This window comes from Mytilus californianus, unplaced genomic scaffold (assembly GCF_021869535.1).
Source record: "Mytilus californianus isolate M0D057914Y unplaced genomic scaffold, xbMytCali1.0.p SCAF_7, whole genome shotgun sequence".
Classification (NCBI taxonomy): Eukaryota; Metazoa; Mollusca; class Bivalvia; order Mytilida; family Mytilidae; genus Mytilus; species Mytilus californianus.
The window spans coordinates 55,005,806-55,024,688 of record NW_026262723.1 but is presented as its reverse complement, the minus strand read 5'-3'; the positions used below and the strand labels follow the sequence as shown (position 1 = coordinate 55,024,688).

The window sequence follows — 18,883 nt, the reverse complement described above, 5'->3', positions numbered from 1 at the left end:
GGTAAAAGCTGGAGCTACTTAGCTAAAATATTGGCTTCTCTGCTCAAAATCTGGGACGTTACCGTTACACTAAATAAAGAGTTCCGTTATGACCCGAATAAGGTTGATTCGACCTTGGCTACATTAATTTTTGTTATTGTGCTTTAAATGATTTTCTGTGGTAGATATCTAGTGTGTGTCATCTAAGTTTCAGGTTCGACGGACAAAGGAGTATATCATGTAAAAATAATCTTAGTTAAACTATTTTCTTGATTTTATAATAAGGGAAGTTGAATATTCTATGTCTTTCACGGCCGAACGTCAAAGACATCCCTAGGGTTTTAAAACCGGTGTTGTTTCCAAAATCCGATGTTTTGGTTTGTTTACATGACCCTTTTGTAATGGACACTTTGTTTATGTGAAACAGACGTTTTGTCAAATGAAATTCAAAAAAGTATTGGTGAAATCAACATCGTATTTCCGTTTACTTTAAATTTATGTTCTGCAAAAATAAAAATAAAAACAGAAAAAGGTGGAGTCTCATGTATATACACAAAGAAAAGGATGAACATCGTAAAATTATACGTTCCAAATATGATTATTAATTCAGTTCATTTTAGTTTATTGGTGCCCATTATATCAAATCAATGCTTATTCCCACATAGATTGAACGTCACAAGGCCCTTTGACAAGGTAAGAAAACCGTTATTTAATAACCTGGCAACATAATTAGCATTGTATGTATATTTTTGTTCTTTTCAAAGTGCGCATGAAAGTAACGCATCGAAAATGTTTTAAACATGTGTAACTGGTGTACATTTAATATTTGCTTATATTGATAGACCTATAAATGAGTCGTATAATGAAAAATAACAACAACAAAACACGAGTTATCTTGTATTTACACGTTCTTTAAGTGTACATCGTACAAGACATTATGTGACGTTCAGGTTCTAGGGGCATGTCGATCTGTTGGTAAAAAAGCAAAAATTGATATATACTGGGTTAACTGGTAACCCTATCTTAAATATTTCATATCAGTAATTAGTTATCGTTATTTTATAAATTGTACATATTGAAGATAAGGTCAAGGCAGATTAATAAAATTGAATAAGTTATACGGATAATCAAAATCAACAAACATAAGATTTGTTAATGATGATTGACATTACTTGTATTAAAAATACTACTTGTGGATAAGTTAAATAAATAACGTTTAATCTATGACATCTAATCCTTCATCTTAATGTTGGATTATATTTACAAAATAATAAAAGTTTGGAAATGCAAGTGAACTTATCACGGATATAATATTAACAAGTTCAAATATGTTTTAGCAAAGCGACCTGTTACTGGTAATCGAAATACATTAATTTAAATGTTCTAAACAGGTACGTATACAAACTCTTTGTTAACGCACATAAAACACTTACCACTACATTGATACGTAACCGTAATAGTTTTGCTGGTAACGTAACAGTCTTTATATCCGCTTATAAAATCAAACATATTGAATTTACATTGATCCGATTTGTTGACGTTTCTACACAATGTGTTCAGCTCACTTTCAATAGATTTTTCAGAACAGTTTTTCTGACTGATTAAGTGTTTTGGTTCCAGTGATATATTAATGTCACTCGCAAGGAATTGCTGTTCACATTCTATTTTAATTGGTCTATTCATATCCATGCAAGTTGTAGTCATTCGTTTTCTTTCATTTAAAGAGAAAATTGTATCTATGTATGCAAGTTAACCATTTTTAATTAGTTCAGTATGTAATGTTCATATCCGAAACGTATTTAACCATAGTGTTATATCTTCACCTAATGAGTACATACGATTAGTGAAACAACTATGAACTATTCATAGAGCATAATCCCAAAATGTTAAGGATCAGCCCATTTGCAAATTTGAAGAGGTAATAATGACCTTAAGCTAGTTGTTTTCTAAGTGTTAATATGTATACAAAGCAAATATCGTAAATCTGCCATATTTCTTTTGTATTTTGATGGCAGCAGACATTTATTTTGCTGTTTTTCTCCTAGTAACAGCTTTTGTTTTGTAACATGTCGAAAAGATATGATAACCAACAATCATTCCGCTTTTGAAATATACCCTATTTAATTGATTGATTGATTATTGGTTGCCTAAAGTCCAGTGGCAAATATTTCATGCATTTTCAGGACGAGAACAAATTAACAATAAATACAATATGTAGGTCCTGTTATAGAGGCAGTCGGGGATGAAGGTCGTGGTAATTTAGACTGCCACTTGAAAAATAAGGGTGTATAGGATAGGGACAGAAATTTTGTCTTACAACAGGCCACCTACGGATCCCTCAAAGAGTTGTTGCAAGGGTTCTGAACGTGCAGAGAGCGTGGCACTCTGTCTACGCGAAGTATCGGATTTAACGTCTCCATTCTGACCGGACGTGGCTGTGTACTTGTACATCAGGCACAGCCAAACAGAAGCCCCACTTTGTCTAGGTTTTACAGCCAGTCAGAGGAAGACCCGTAGTGACAATATTTCTATTCCCCAGTCATAATTGGGGAACCCTATTCAACTGAACACTTTTCCATATGAGTGTTATCTTCTCTTATACTGTTTTCATTTGTATTGCTTTACATACAACATGTACAAGCCGTAAAATATATAACTTAAATATTTTTCATAAAAATTTTTTCGTTACTTGTTAAGAATGATCTATTAAAAAAGTAAACCGAAGGGGTCAGTTTATATGTAATTTGAGATTTTTCCATTGTTATTTGTCGTTGACTTGGGTGGTATGTTCGTGTAACTCATAAATAGAAGTCATTGAGAACTAGAGTCTTTTAAGATGTGTTTCTTGGTCCGTAAGCAGAAAATTGAGGCCAAGGCAAAGTTCAAAGGTCAGGGTCATGTCCTCAATTGTGAACTTTGCTGTTATCGCAACTCCTCTGAAACCGAAAAGTTATCGACAAATGTTTCTTTGTAGAATTGTCAATTGACGCTAAAATGGAGATAAGTCAATACCGTCAATTTTACTTCTTTCTTGCGTGAGCAAGTTACTAGAAAAAATAATATTTAAACATATGTTCAATCTTTTAGTTTCTAATAAACTTTTGTATAAATTTCAGTCTGGTTTCATACCCGGCTGCTCTAATTTTCATTAACTTAATGAGATGTACCATTTTATCTTGTATGCTTTTGACAATTAATTTTATACAAGTTTAACATTTGCTGATGTTAGCAAGGCATTCGATCGAGTCTGGATAAGGGTCTTACTTCTTAAGTCAGTAAGATATGGTATCAAAGGCAGGCTGTTATTATGGCTTGAAAGTTACTTGACTAATAAAACTCAGAGGGTAGTATTAAAAGAGGCGACTTCCGAATTCGCCAATCGTAAAGCTGGGGTTCCACAAGGCTCGGTACTGTGTCCCCTTTTATTTCAAGTCTTCATTAAAGACATTGCAGATGATATGATAGTTTAAAATAATGTTTGCAAATGATACATCTTTTGGACATACTGCTCCAGATGAAATTACTCTTCAATGCATGATAAATATTGATTTACAAAATTTTTATTCCTGGGCAAATGATTGGCTAGTTGAATTCAATCCAAATAAAACTAATATGATGTTAATCAGTATCAAACATAACTTGATTTTTTATTTTAGTGGAGTTCAGATAGAAACAGTTACTAGTCACAAGCATTTAGGTTTTTTTTAGTAGTGGCTGCAAGTGGACCAAGCATATAGATAACTTAATAGAAAAGGTTTCTTAACAATTCGTAGACGTTTGAAATTCCGGTTAAAAATGGGAATATTTAGGAAAAAAATATGTTTGACTTTTATGAGGCCCGTTCTTGGTTATTCTTTTTAAGTTTGTGATAATTGTAGACCAAAGAATTCTGACAGATCAGAAAGATTACAACTAGAATCAGCACGTATTGTCACCGGTCTAACAAGCTACGCTAGCACTCAATCACTTTATTTATTTACGGGATGGGAAAAGTTAAAGAAAAGACGGGCAGTTATAACATCAACTCTATTATACAAAATTATGAATGAGGATGTTCCTGAATACTCATTAGATTTAATATATCTTACCGTGGCAGAAAGAAACAATTACAATCTACGAAATATTAAAAATATATACCACACTTCCAGCAGATTGTCCTTTTATCAAGAATATTTTATTCCATCTAGTAATAAACTGTGGAATTCTCTCGATATAAGTAATAGAAATGATCTCTATTTAAATATGTTAAAATTGAAAATTAAACAGAAATATCATAAATAAAAACAGGTCACCCCCTACATATTACACATATGGCGATAGATATTTAAATGTTTTGCACGCAAGATTAAAAAAATAAATGCAGTGCGCTTAACATGGATCTGTATCATGCAAATATTAAACCCTACGCAATGTGTCAACGTGGATATGTATAGGAAAATACTCAACATTATTTCTTCTCATGTAAAAATTATACAGCTCAAAGGAATACCTTTTTTTTTTAACTTAAAAAAGGAATATACCTACTGATTTGAAAACTCAGATGTATGGTAAAAGCATGTATAATAAAGACTTAAACACGCTAATTTTATCAAAGTACAAATTTATCTTAAAGAGACCAATCGCTTTTCATAGTGTATAGACATTATTGCTAATAAAATAAACATTTGTAGTGTATTTACTTGTTTCGTTGACTTCGAATGACATTCTTTAGTTTATCAAGAGAAATGTATCATTCATTTGATTTTATATATAATATCCTATAAGCAGGATAAGTTGACATCAACAATTTGATTGCTTTAAAAATAAAAACTTACCTTTCGAGTGAATATGTATTCCCAGATTAAAACATCCTGCTTGGTTTTTGATAAATAAATTTACGGTCAACGCGACTAAAAATCGATGATGCACGTCGTTTCAATTCTTTTTTATTTTATGTCTCCATTTTAATATTGTATATGATGTTATTCACATGTATTTAATTTTGTTTTGTTATTAGTTGTATGTAATTGAGAAGACGTTCTATGTTGTAAAACTTGTGTCTGATCTTATTGTCATTGTTTTTGGACAATAACATATGTTTCAACTAACCATATATTTGTTTAGAATCAGAGTGAAGTAATTATTTATGAAACTAGATGTAACATTATGTAAATAATCTCCCTTATTACCTAAGTATACAGAAACAATATAAATGTCAAATCATTCTAATATAAGGTATCGTATGACATCGGAAGTGGCATTTTGTAAACCGGAAGTATTCAATTATCTCGCTTATTGCAAATGGATATAAATAGAAGCCATATCTTTTTCGAATCATTGAAAAGTATGTAACCAGTTGACATCGGAATTGACTTTTTTAACCGGCAATGGCTGATCATCTCTTACATTTAAAAGAAAAGAATTGCCATCTATATGTTTTACGGATATGTGCAAGGTGAATTATCTTCTAATACCGTTTTTTAACAAAATTTTCTTTTTTGAGAAAAATTTGCTTATCGATATAAAAGTTCATTTAAGCCTTCATTATCAACATGTTAAACAAAAATACTTTCAACTGATTGAAATCTGTCATTCAATAGATAATTTCCTAACCTGTCTATCACTTAACAATTTTTTTCCAGAGAACTGAATGCAACATCTTGACAATTAATTAGGCAAATAATAACTATCAATGTATAATTAAAAAGCCTCTATTTTCACTTAATTATTTTACATTTATGTTAGCTTTTGTTGATATTATCCTAGTTCACATTTACCTTGACAATGCCTATGCGCTATCGATGTATCATCTACCAGAATAGCACGTACTACTTTTGAATTACTATACTTGAAGTGTGCTTCCAAGGTTATCTTGAAAGGAACTTGTTCATATACATCTACCGATATGTTGATCCATTGGCCTAAAGATGTAGAATTACCCTCCGCGGTAAATAGTAAAGCCTGATTTTCGTCAGAAATCTTGAAAATACTAAAAGAGCAATCATAACTATTTTGATAAATTTGGTACCAAAGTGACAAACATATGGGTTCCATGAATTCATTATCCGTGGCAATACGTTCTGTACCAGCTCTACCAGAGTAAGAAATAACATACATACTATAACCGTAAGAGCCTGAAAGAAAGATATGAATTATATTCACGCATTCATCTACAACATGTAAAATCGTATGAAATGTCAAGCAATTTTCATTTTTTTTATGAATATTCAGCAATTTAAATTAATGCCAGGAGACATGGTATAGTATAACTCTCCTTTTATAGTAACACAAATGGGTAGCATAGTCTACCCTTTGATAAAATACACGACAAAATACAAATACATGTCATACAATGAATGATATCGCGTCTTGTACACAAAATAGACCTGCATGAGATGGTTTGATTGAGAATGAAAGCAAAGATAAAGATGTTGCTCCGTCTTTATTCTATTTTGTTGTGATTTGTGTACTGTTGTTTGTCTGGGTTTTTTTTTTTTTCTTTTTTAACCATGGCGTTGTCAGTTTGTTTTCGACTTAGGAGTTTGAATGTCCTTTTGATATCTTTCGCCTCTCTTATACAAGTTGTTCATACCTGGTCTTGATATCATGGTATGATCTATCAATAAATTTCTACGATGCCATGTGAAACTATTTGAAGATACGTTCATCATGTTCATCCAATCTCCAAAATCCTTCTCAAACGTACTTATGCTTGTTCCGTTTTCTGAAATGAGTTGAATTTGATTATCAGTTAATATATATATATATATATCATGTAATTATAAGTCGTATATAACAATAATAAAATAAAACATGTTTTCACTAAAGATCCTTTCTTTACCAATTTCAATATCATTAAACCCGATATAAATACAAGCCAAATTAAATCTTATTTTAAACTGCAACAACACTATTTGAACAATCAAAATAAAGTGAATTGACAAATAAAAATGTGTTTATGATACTATACTTCAATCTATTAATGCATGGAAATATTCGTATTATGATACTTCAAATAGTTAAACTGACTACCTATCATGAAAAGTAAGCAGCTCAAGGCGAACGATATTTAATGACGAATTGCTCCTATGCACATAATGATCACCTTAGATATTTGTAGAATGGATGGTAGGTCTATAAAGTTGTAGTTGTATTTTATATAAATATAAATTAAGTTCATGTCGTAAATAAAATTAATGGACTCATTAGAAGGATGTCCTACTATAAAAATGGTCACTACATCAAGAACATAGACTTAATTTTGCAGGTACCAAAAAAAAATGGCAAAAACATTTCACTTCCAACATTACAATTTTAACCCATGATTAGTAGCTTTCAGTTGTAATGAAATCATTATCTTTTGTAATATCCTTTTATAGAGGGATGTAAAGGACATCGACTTGCTTAATCCACTATCAAAAGAAAAGACGATCAGATAGCAAAAGATAGCAAAAAAATTGAAAAGAACTCAGATACTCTGAAAGAGTAATAATCAATCTGAAAATTAATACGTTTCAATGTGATATTATTTGATGATACTTTCGTCAAATCTACAAAATCCTAGTGGAAAATTTTCTCTAAGGCAATAATGCAAAATCAAATGAATATATATCGATTTACCGTATTGGTGTTTTGAGTAGGACGTAGTATGAAATGGAGATTTCATGTTTTTAAACATAGAAAATGACTTAATAGTAAATTGCAAATATATGTAACAAAAAGGTAATTGTAGATGAATTTATATTATAGTACTTAATATATGAAAAATACAAATCAGAGGCGGATCATTTTGCAATTGGAATTACAAAATGTAAATTTTTAGCAACTGAAATAAAAATCTGAAAGTATTTTTTTCAGTTACTAAATCTCGCAATTGGAAATTCAAAATTTAATAGTTTTCGGTTAAGTAAATAAGGTATGGTGCATATAATCAAGACATCTCTGAATATGCCCATTCACGAATCAAGAGGTAGCAAATACCAATTGTAACGGCTTAGGCACAGCCAGAGACTACATGTAAGCCAACAACTTCCAGTACTCGAGGATAGAATGATACAGAATTGCCGAGGATTTGAATTCTAGAGTCAAAAAATAGCAACACAATGACATAAAGAAAGATTTAAAAAAGAAACAAGTAATAATTGAGCTACACAACATGCAATAGAACCTTATGTAATTTTGTACATTTTGGCTCCAGAAGGATAAACAATTCTCGGCCAAAAAGACAATACAAAAATTCTATTGATTTAAAGAAAAGCCACATTTCTAATTCTAATTACAATTACCGAGATTAGCATTAAACTCTTGAAATTTTTTTTTAACAGATGGACAAAAAATCTATTTATATCGGTATAGCAATACAATATGTGATTTTATGAAATCATTTCAAATTATTGATGTCCGCGATGAGTTTCAAGTACATTAACATTAGCAAAGCTTAGCTAGAAATGACTCATTGTAGATGAGCAGTTGAAAAGAGTATGCACTAGATCAAGCAGCAGACTCTAAAGGTTAACATGGACAGGACCTCACCTCACTTTGTAAAGAAAATCAGGTTTTATAATACATTGTACTTGGCACACGAAACTGTAAGTTGGGTCTTGTAAACTATGAGGAGCGATGATGTTGATATTGCATCCATTTTGAAAGTTGCCTGATGAAGGTACCGTTGATATATTATATCGAATATTCACATGAAATACGCCAAATTGTTATAACATTGAAATAAGTATATATATATGTTCAAACAACAAATAGTTTTATATGTATACTTTGAAGATTTGTTATACAAAATTGTTGTTTGATTTTATATGTATTAAATGAAAAAGGGGAAAAAGCAACTATAGACAACAACGCAAGTTTTATTATCTTGATTTGTAATTGAGTTTGACTTTAGCAAGATACATTGAAGCGTTCTTTTGAGAAATAGATCTTTCTAACATTGTTCTTTTATGAATGTAAGACTTATTCAAAAAATAAAGTTCCAACACCCTCAGGCAATATTGACCTTATATGGATTTTGGCTGTTAGTTTAGATAGCTTGTGCACGTGGTTATATAGTTCTTTACAGGCTCCTGCATTTTTGGTTATATTTGGTTTTCAGATAGTTGTATTAAACGTTCCTTATGAAGTTAATTTAAGAACAGCTCCTCGGACTCAAAAACTCAAATAGCAAAAATACCGAACTCCAAGGAAGTTATTTTCAGTTTTTTAGAATAAAAGAAAGTAATTTAAAATTCTTGTGTTTTATTTCTTTGCCTCACCGGTTTTTATACTTATAAAGAAAAGGTGAATATAGAAATGATTTGAAAATATTAAGTACCGTGTTTACATGTATATGATAGATGTATGTATCTAAACTCCCGTAAACATGTTGATGTAAAGTTGTAATCCACCAGAAAGGAATTTTCACCATAACAATTGTCTTCTATAATCTGTGTATCATTGACATTTAAAACACACGGATTTAGACGAAATTTTTTTTTATCATTTTTTTTTGGCAAATTGTCAGGATGAAAACTGCAATAAAACTTGAATTCTCTGATATATTGATTTTGGCGTATTATGTCGTGGAATGATGGTTTCCTGTACATGTTTACCTCGGTTGTGTCGAGCTGGCCTCGTCAGGTTACACTTAAGGGTTTCAAGTTCATAGTTTTTGCATCTCATTTATAACAGTTACAGCCATGTTGTATCGGTACTAGTGACAAGACTGAAAGGGAAGAGGTCAAAATAACGTGTCCTAGATAGACGACATGTCTGTCTGTGGTATGCTTCTTAAGTTGGTACTAACATGTTCAAAATTCTCCGCAGTTCGTCAATCGATGTGATTACAAAATATATACAGCATGTAAGTTAAAAATGAATTATTCAAATGTCACATGATTGTAAAAGAAAAAATCCTACCTGCTGTATTTATCGTTGATATATTAAAACTTTGAAAAAGTATAAATATTGAGAATACATATATCCGCAAGTGATTCATTTTAAATATATCGGATACTTGTAGTAACGTTCAGGAAGTGTAATGTTTAACAAGAATTAGTTTGTTAATGTGTGTGGTAAGATAACTGAAATTCTACACTTAAAAACAACATATAATATAATTGACGTGGGAAGTATTTTACATTTTTGTTAGAAAATACAGTGACTTTCCTGTTCTGTTGTGTGTATAAAATCCTTTCAACCATGACTTTAAATCACTGTAAATAGCTTGAATAGAATTAAATCCTTCAAGATATATACTTTACAAATTTTTGTTATAAATAACTTAATTGAAAGTTATCATGATTTCTTCAACTTTTTTTTTAAAATTGATTCATAAATAGTATAACCTATCATATTGACAAGCTCCTATTAATTTTGGTGACTTAAGGTGGTACCAAACAACTTGACTAAAATTAATTTGGTTTGTTTAATTTTCATAAAATTTTGACAAAATATTTACTTTGACCCTTTGACAGAAATATAAAAATTTCAAAAAACTTGAACCACACACTTTATCGGATAAATTTCATTGGATATATAGCAGTTTGACAAACACTAATTTTGATCATTCAGAAGCTTTATAATTCCTTAACAATAGAACGTGATTAAAACGTTCAGCTGATTTTTACAGAGTTGTTTCCCTTGTAGTGTTATGTACCACCTTTTATATGATGTGTTATATGTTTGCTTTCTTATTATCTTGAACCCTGTCATGTACCACAACATTTTATTAATATACTTATTTTTGATAATTCAAATTTCCCGCATTTTTACACGTGCTTTTACTGTTTGAAACACGTGTTATTTCTTATCAGTTTCATTTAGATTCCCACATGGCATTGTGAAGAAAGATTGTGTTTCGCTTTCGATAGTTTCGATTTTCGTGCAATCTTTGGTAAACTACAGTGTGAGTTAATTTTTTATATTATTTTATTTTATAACTTTAAGTAAATATTTCATATTTTTGATAAGTTTAAGCAATTAATTATCTACGTTTTCTTTGTTTGAACTGCCGATTAACGTGCACACAGGTCATGTTTGTTTACATCAGCATTTTGTATGTTTTGCATTATGTACACCGTTTATTTTAGAATAATTAATTATTTTAGCGTTAAAGTTAAAATTTTATTCTTGCAATTGTATTTTTCTTATTAAATTTAAGCTAAATAACTTTTTAGTAGTACAGAGTTGCTAGCGGGTACAAAATCTATGGAACGCCGTGAGTGCCATCTTTACACCTGTATTCCTATTTTTATATTTTTTTACTTTATGGAATGCAATTAATGCCAAAGTTGTTTTACGTTAATTTTGCTATTTACTTCATGTTTGTTTATGTTTTGAACTTATAATTATTCAAAGGAATTTTTATACTTAAAAATAAATGTATGGAGGTCAATGAGTGTCATTTTGACAATGTTTATTTTCTTGTAATTTTTCGGTAAATTACGGCATTTGAGTTTATGATTTTTTATTTTTCTCTTTGTAGCTTTTTACTATATGTATTATGTGATTATCTGCAACGATGAAGCATATTAATAAAGAATTTGAAACTAACGTAGTTTGAAGACTTAAAAGTAAAAAGACTGTATCCTTTATTTTATGGAAACTGAAGATGAAATAAACGATGACGGTCAAGGCAACCTACCGTTTATTATTGATGATTCAGTTAAAACACAATCACATGAAGACGTAAAGCCAAAACGGGTGAGAAAGTTAACGTCCGGGGGACAGGAAATGTACGAAAAAGACGTTGAAAAATACACTGCGGAGCTAATCCACTATAGGAAGAACCTAGATATCTTAATCAATAGTTACTACTCAGAAGAACTAGAAACATCAGAGGTTAAATTATTGCCAGACAGAATTAAAACGGAACTGTCAAAATATCAACAAATTTCAGAAAAATTCATCGGCTTTCTGAACAGATACAGAACCGCAGAGAGCGCCCGGGAAGAGGCGACACAAAAATTAATCTACAAAAGTATAATGTCAAAGGCTAAAACATTTTTAAATGAGATCGACATTAAATTGAAGCAGGCACAATCAGCAAAATCTTTCGCTACTGGTAGAAAATCTAGATCCTCCTCCGCAAGTTCAATGCTAATTAAACAAAGAGCAAAAATGGATGCTGCTAAGACGAATCTGCGCTTTGTAAGTAAAGAGGCAGAACTTGAAAGATTACAATTTAAGCTTGAAGAGGAAGAACTTAAAACAAAAGCAGAATTATTAAAGAAGAAAGTCGAAGCAAAGTTACAAATGGAACTTTTAAAATCAGAGAAAGAATTTGCAATTGCTGAAGCTGAGTTTAATGCCGTCCGTGAAGAGTTGGAGATGGAGGGATCACGAGCTAGTGGTAGATCCATGGCGTCAGTTGTTGATCCTCGTCAACACATCGAGAGGTATCTACAGGGACAACAGGAAATAATGAAATCAGGATATACAAATCCTCAACAAATGCAACCTCCAGAGTTCAACGTTCACGCCGCACCGTTTGAACCTAAATCCGAAGATATTAGACAAACAAATTATGAAATCAACAACGTTTCCGTGGCAAACGAACTCTCAAAGTTCTTATTAAAGAAGGATTTATTGATGTCTCGTTTTATGAAATTTAAGGATCAAGCAGAGTCTTATCATGTTTGGAAAGCTTCGTTTTCCAATATAACTCAAGAACTTAGCGTCAACGCTCGTGAGGAACTTGATTTATTGATGAAATGGCATGGGCCAGAATCATCAAGACATGCAGAAAGTCTAAGGTTAGCCAATGCAAGAGACCCAGTAAAATGTCTGAAGCGGGTATGGGAAAGACTTGAAGAGAGATATGGCGGACCAGAAATGATTGAAACGAATGTGAAATCAAAATTGAATAAATTTCCAATAATTACCAACAAAGACCACAAGAAATTATATGAACTTAGCGACATTTTAACAGAAATCGAATCCCTGAAAGAGGACGAAAGATACGCACAGTTATTGTCTTACTTTGATACTTCGCTAGGCGTTAACACCGTGATTACTAAATTACCATATGGGATTCAGAACAAATGGATTGATAGAGCCATGCGATACAAGCAAAACCATACCGCACTGTATCCACCATTTCCGTTTTTCGTCGGTTTCATCAGAGAAATGTGCAAACAATTCAATGACCCAGGCTTTGCTTTTAAAGAAGACACCAAACCTCAACACACAAAATCGTATCCTAACAACAATAGATATAACAACAAAGTCACAGCTAGAAAGACAGATGTATCACAAGAAAAACAGTTTAAATCTACTAGCTCGACTGAAAAACTTACAGAATGTCCTATTCACCATTCAAAACACTCGTTGAACAGCTGTAGAGGATTCCGAATAAAAAGTACAAATGACAGAAAGAAAATTCTTCGAGAAAATAACATCTGTTACAAATGTTGCGAGTCAGCAACGCACATATCTCGAGATTGTAAGGAGTCCGTCACATGCAAAGATTGCGGAAGTAACCGACATTCAACAGCTATGCATATTGATAGGAATGATCAAACTACAAGAGAAATAGAACCCGTTTCCTCTCATGGCGGTGAGGGATCATTGCTTCAAAATGTAGAAACGAAGTGTACTGCAATTTGTGGGGAAGGATTTTCTGGAAAATCCTGTTCAAAGGTGGTACTTGTCAATGTTTACAAGAAAGACGAACCTGAGAAATCCGTACATCTTTATGCTTTAATGGACGATCAAAGTAATCGTTCACTAGGCCGTACAGAGTTATTCGATGCACTAAATATAGATTCAGCTGTTCAACCTTACACTTTATCTTCCTGTGCAGGAAGTGTCTAGAAACAAGGCCGTCTTGCTAGCGGGTTAGTCGTAGAACATATAGATGGACGAATAAGAATGGATTTACCTACTGTAATTGAATGCAACGACATTCCTGAAACAAGAAAAGAAATTCCAGTGCCAGAAATCACAAAATATTACGAACACTTGAAGCGTATTACATTACCGCCTATAGATCCTGATGCACATATTCTCTTATTGATCGGCAGAGACTTGGCCGATGCACACCACGTCTATGAGCAAAAACAGGAGCTCAAAACACGCCATTTGCACAACGACTCAGTTTAGGATGGGGCATTATCGGTGAAGTATGCTCAGACCAAACGCACAAGCCTAATTCGAAAGTAAACATGTATAAAACAAACATTCTAAACAATGGGAGGCCGACATCCTTTGATGTATGTAAAAACGTCTTTAACGTCACAGAAACTGTCAACATACGCAATCACCAAGATACCGTGGAAGATCAGATTTTCCACAGGACAAAGGACGATAATAAGATTGGCATGTCCATAGAAGACCATGTATTTATAGACATCATGGACAAAAAATTTGTCAAAGGTGAAACAGGCAATTGGAGTGCTCCTTTACCGTTCCGGAAGAATAGACCTCGATTACCTGACAACAGATCTCAAGCATTAAGAAGGGCTAGAATGCTCGAACAGTCTCTTAAAAAATGTACGAGTAAGCGTCAGCATTTTGTAGAATTCATGGGCAACGTGTTTCGTAATGGTCATGCAGAAGAAGCTCCAATTTTGAAACAAGGCGAAGAATGTTGGTATCTGCCTTTATTTGGAGTGTACCACCCTAAGAAAAAAGATAAAATTAGAGTTGTTTTCGATTCTTCGGCTAAACAGGATGGCATATCCTGTAATAATGTTCTACTCTCTGGACCGGATTTTACAAATAGTTTTGTTGGAGTATTGCTTAGATTCAGAAAAGAAAGAATTGCTGTAATCGCCGACATGAAGCAAATGTTTTATTGTTTCAAGATAAACAGTGCACACCGTAACTATTTACGATTCTTTTGGTACAAGAACAACATTCCTGGACAGCAGCTTATAGAATACAGAATGTGTGTCCACGTTTTTGGGAACACACCGTCACCAGCAATTGCCACATACGGGCTAAGGAAATGTGTTGAAAATGAACAAACCGAAAGCGATGTCAAAGAATACGTTAATAGAAATTTTCATGTGGATGACGGACTGGCTAATTTTACAAATGAGGAAGAAGCTATCAGTGTCCTTAAAAGGACTCAGCAATCTCTACTTGAAAACGGAAAATTGAAACTTCATAAAATTGCATCGAACAGTGAAAAAGTTATGAACGCATTCAATCCAGATGAGTTGGCTAAAGAGCTCAAAACCTTAGATCTAAACGAAGATGAGCTACCTATTCAGCACAGTCTTGGAATGAGTTGGGACTTGCAACAGGACTCGTTTAGCTACAAATTATCAAACGAAGAGAAACCTATAACACGTAGAGGTGTGTTATCATCAATAAATAGCTTGTTCGACCCATTAGGTTTTATCGCCCCTGTCATTCTACAAGGTAGAATTCTAATGAGAGATATAATTGCCGAAACCACTGACTGGGACTTACCACTATCTAATGATATTCAGCAAAAATGGCTTGAATGGAGAAACTCTTTAAGGCCAATAGAACAATTTTCAATACGAAGAACATTTGTAGAATCGTCTTTCTGTACAAGCTTGGACAAGCAGTTACACATTTTCTCGGACGCCTCAGAACAGGCAATAGCAAGTGTAGCTTTTTTGAGAACATCTAACGCAGAGTTTTCTATGAACACCGGTTTCGTATTCGGAAAATGCAAAGTGGCACCAAAACATGGCCATACAATACCACGATTAGAACTATGTGCCGCAGTTATGACTGTTGAAATAGGAGAGATATTCTGTGAACATCTAGATATGAACTCGGCTGAGATAAAGTACTATACAGATAGTAAGGTATTGCTAGTTTACATTAACAAACAAGTTAGACGTTTTCAAGTCTATGTTGCAAACCGAGTTGGTAAAATTAGGAAAGCTTCAAAACCGGAACAATGGACGGATGTAAATACTGATCTTAATCCAGCCGATATTGGAACAAGACTTATATTTGCAGATCAGCTACAAACTAGTTCTTGGCTTACAGGACCCACATTTTTACAGGAATCTGACACGCTTAGTCAAAGCATTGCTACTACTTTTCCTCTCATAAATCCTAACACTGACAAAGAATTGAAAACAGAAATACAAGTCATAAAATCTGTTTTAAAATGTGATACCCTTGGGTCACAAAGATTCAACCGATTCTCCAATTGGTGGTAATTATTTCGTACCATTTCACGCCTACAGCGACTTGCTAGTAGTTACTCTCACAACAAATTAAAGGACAATTTGGAGTCAAACGAGCTTGACGCTCATCGAAAAGCTGAAATTTTTATCATTATAGAAGTTCAAAAGGAGGACTTTGGTAGAGAAATCGAGTGTCTCAGAAATAAAAGGCCTCTGCCTAACAACAGTTTCGTGTTATCTTTGAGTCCCGTCTTGGACGAAAATGGAATTTTGAAAGTAGGGGGAAGACTTCGAAATGCTAAAATCACATCAAAAGAAAAAACACCGATCCTTATTTCTGGAAAACATCATATTGCTACTTTGCTTGTCCGTCACTACCATTACGATGTACAACATCAAGGGAGACATCTTACTGAAGGTAACATTCGATCTGCTGGGTGGTGGATTACAGGCTGCAAACGACTGGTCTCATCTATAATTTTTGAATGCGTTAAATGTCGACGACTTCGAGGTTCGTTGAGTGAACAGAAAATGGCCGATTTACCAGACGTAAGATTATCGCCATGTGCACCGTTTAGTTTTGTTGGTGTAGATGTTTTTGGGCCATGGACCATAGTAACCAGACGCACTAGAGGAGGTGTAGCAAATTCTTAGAGATGGGCAGTCTTATTTACATGCTTAGCATCTAGAGCAGTCCATATAGAGGTAATAGAAGAAATGAGTTCCTCTTCTTTCATCAACGCTCTACGCCGATTCTATGCACTTCGAGGCAAAGTGCAAGAATTCCGTTCTGACAGAGGTTCGAACTTCGTTGGATGTACCGACGCCCTGCAAATCGATGCATTAAACGTTGAAGATGGCGAAGTAAAAACACTTCTCAACAAGAATAAGACAATATGGAAATTTAATACGCCTCATTCTTCTCACATGGGTGGCTCATGGGAGCGAATGATTGGAATAGCTCGTAAAATTCTAAATAACATGCTTTTCGACGTGAGATACAAGAATTTGACTCACGAAGTTCTAACAACATTTATGGCAGAGGTAACAGCCATTATAAACGCCCGACCGATTGTACCAGTCTCCACTGATTCTGAGAATCCTACAATTCTGACACCTCTATTATTAACTCAGAAAACATCTGATCAGGGAGATAGCTTTGAAAATATAACATCAACTACATGTATGTACCAATCACACTGGAAATATGTTCAGACATTAGCTGAGATATTTTGGAAACGTTGGAGTAGGGAATATCTGCAAACATTACAAAAGAGACAAAAGTGGAAAAAGGAAGTGACAAATTTGAAACAGGGCGACATTATTCTTATGCGAGAAAAAGACATGGTTAGGACCGAATGGCCAATTGGAACAATATTAAGAACATTCGCCAGCGAAAACGACAATTTTATAAGGAAAATAGAAGTGAGAGTTATTAAACAAGGAAAACCAGTTATTTATGTTCGTCCGATAACAGAGATTGTGAAGCTATTGTCTGAGTGATACTATTGAACAATATTTGAACTGTTGATATGTACATTGACTTTTTTAGTTTAACATTTTAGATAGTAGTTTCAAAAATGTGCCTTAGATTTAGGTAGTCTAGTTAATTTTCTTTTTGAGATTTTTGTTAACGAGGTTTTTTAGCTCATACTTGAAGTCTTAAGTATTTTTGTTTAAAACCTAGGGTGATATTGTTATATCAGACGGGGAGTGTCATATACCACAACATTTTATTAATATACTTATTTTTGATAATTCAAATTTCCCGCATTTTTACACGTGCTTTTACTGTTTGAAACACGTGTTATTTCTTATCAGTTTCATTTAGATTCCCACATGGCATTGTGAAGAAAGATTGTGTTTCGCTTTCGATATTTTCGATTTTCGTGCAATCTTTGGTAAACTACAGTGTGAGTTAATTTTTTATATTATTTTATTTTATAACTTTAAGTAAATATTTCATATTTTTGATAAGTTTAAGCAATTAATTATCTACGTTTTCTTTGTTTGAACTGCCGATTAACGTGCACACAGGTCATGTTTGTTTACATCAGCATTTTTTATGTTTTGCATTATGTACACCGTTTATTTTAGAATAATTAATTATTTTAGCGTTAAAGTTAAAATATTATTCTTGCAATTGTATTTTTCTTATTAATTTTAAGCTAATTAACTTTTTAGTAGTACAGAGTTGCTAGCGGGTAAAAAAATCTATGGAACGCCGTGAGTGCCATCTTTACACCTGTATTTCTATTTTTATATTTTTTTACTTTATGGAATGCAATTAATGCCAAAGTTGTTTTACGTTAATTTTGCTATTTACTTCATGTTTGTTTATGTTTTGAACTTATAATTATTCAAAGGAATTTTTATACTTAAAAATAAATGTATGGAGGTCAATGAGTGTCATTTTGACAATGTTTATTTTCTTGTAGTTTTTCGGTATATTACGGCATTTGAGTTTATGATTTTTATTTTTCTCTTTGTAGCTTTTTACTATATGTATTATGTGATTATCTGCAACGATGAAGCATATTAATATAGAATTTGAAACTAACGTAGTTTGAAGACTTTAAAAACCCCAAATTCATTACAAATTTGTTGTGAATTGCAATGCAATTTTCTATTACTGGTTAAACTGTTATTATAAAGAAATTTCAAGAGATTGAGTCAGCTCTCCAGGACTTTTGTTTCAGATGTAACAAATTTCAATTTCATCCATAATTCAAAGAACGTAATATTATCATAAATAAAAGAAATGTTTTAAACAATAATTCATACAAAGATAACAATATTCACCAATATATAATACTGAA

General features: G+C 32.7%; 2 protein-coding genes across 2 annotated transcripts in view; one reads left to right on the top strand and one right to left on the bottom strand.

Annotated features, from left to right (window-relative positions):
* Positions 1-9,998, bottom strand: part of LOC127709446 (uncharacterized) — a 36,341-nt gene extending 26,343 nt beyond the window's left edge. Inside the window, exons 1-3 of the mRNA XM_052215001.1 lie at positions 9,865-9,998; positions 6,551-6,682; positions 5,736-6,092 (exon numbers count right to left, since the gene is read on the bottom strand). Coding sequence (XP_052070961.1) covers positions 5,736-6,092; positions 6,551-6,682; positions 9,865-9,943 — 568 coding nt within the window. The 5' untranslated portion in view covers positions 9,944-9,998. The remainder of the gene's footprint in view (positions 1-5,735; positions 6,093-6,550; positions 6,683-9,864) is intronic.
* Positions 9,999-10,666: 668 nt separating this feature from the next.
* Positions 10,667-17,655, top strand: LOC127708468 (uncharacterized). Its single transcript, XM_052213335.1, has 3 exons — positions 10,667-10,852; positions 11,432-12,741; positions 17,617-17,655. Exons 2-3 carry the CDS (start codon positions 11,545-11,547, stop codon positions 17,653-17,655), a joined length of 1,236 nt encoding a protein of 411 aa, XP_052069295.1. The 5' UTR covers positions 10,667-10,852; positions 11,432-11,544.
* The last annotated feature ends 1,228 nt before the right edge of the window (positions 17,656-18,883 follow it).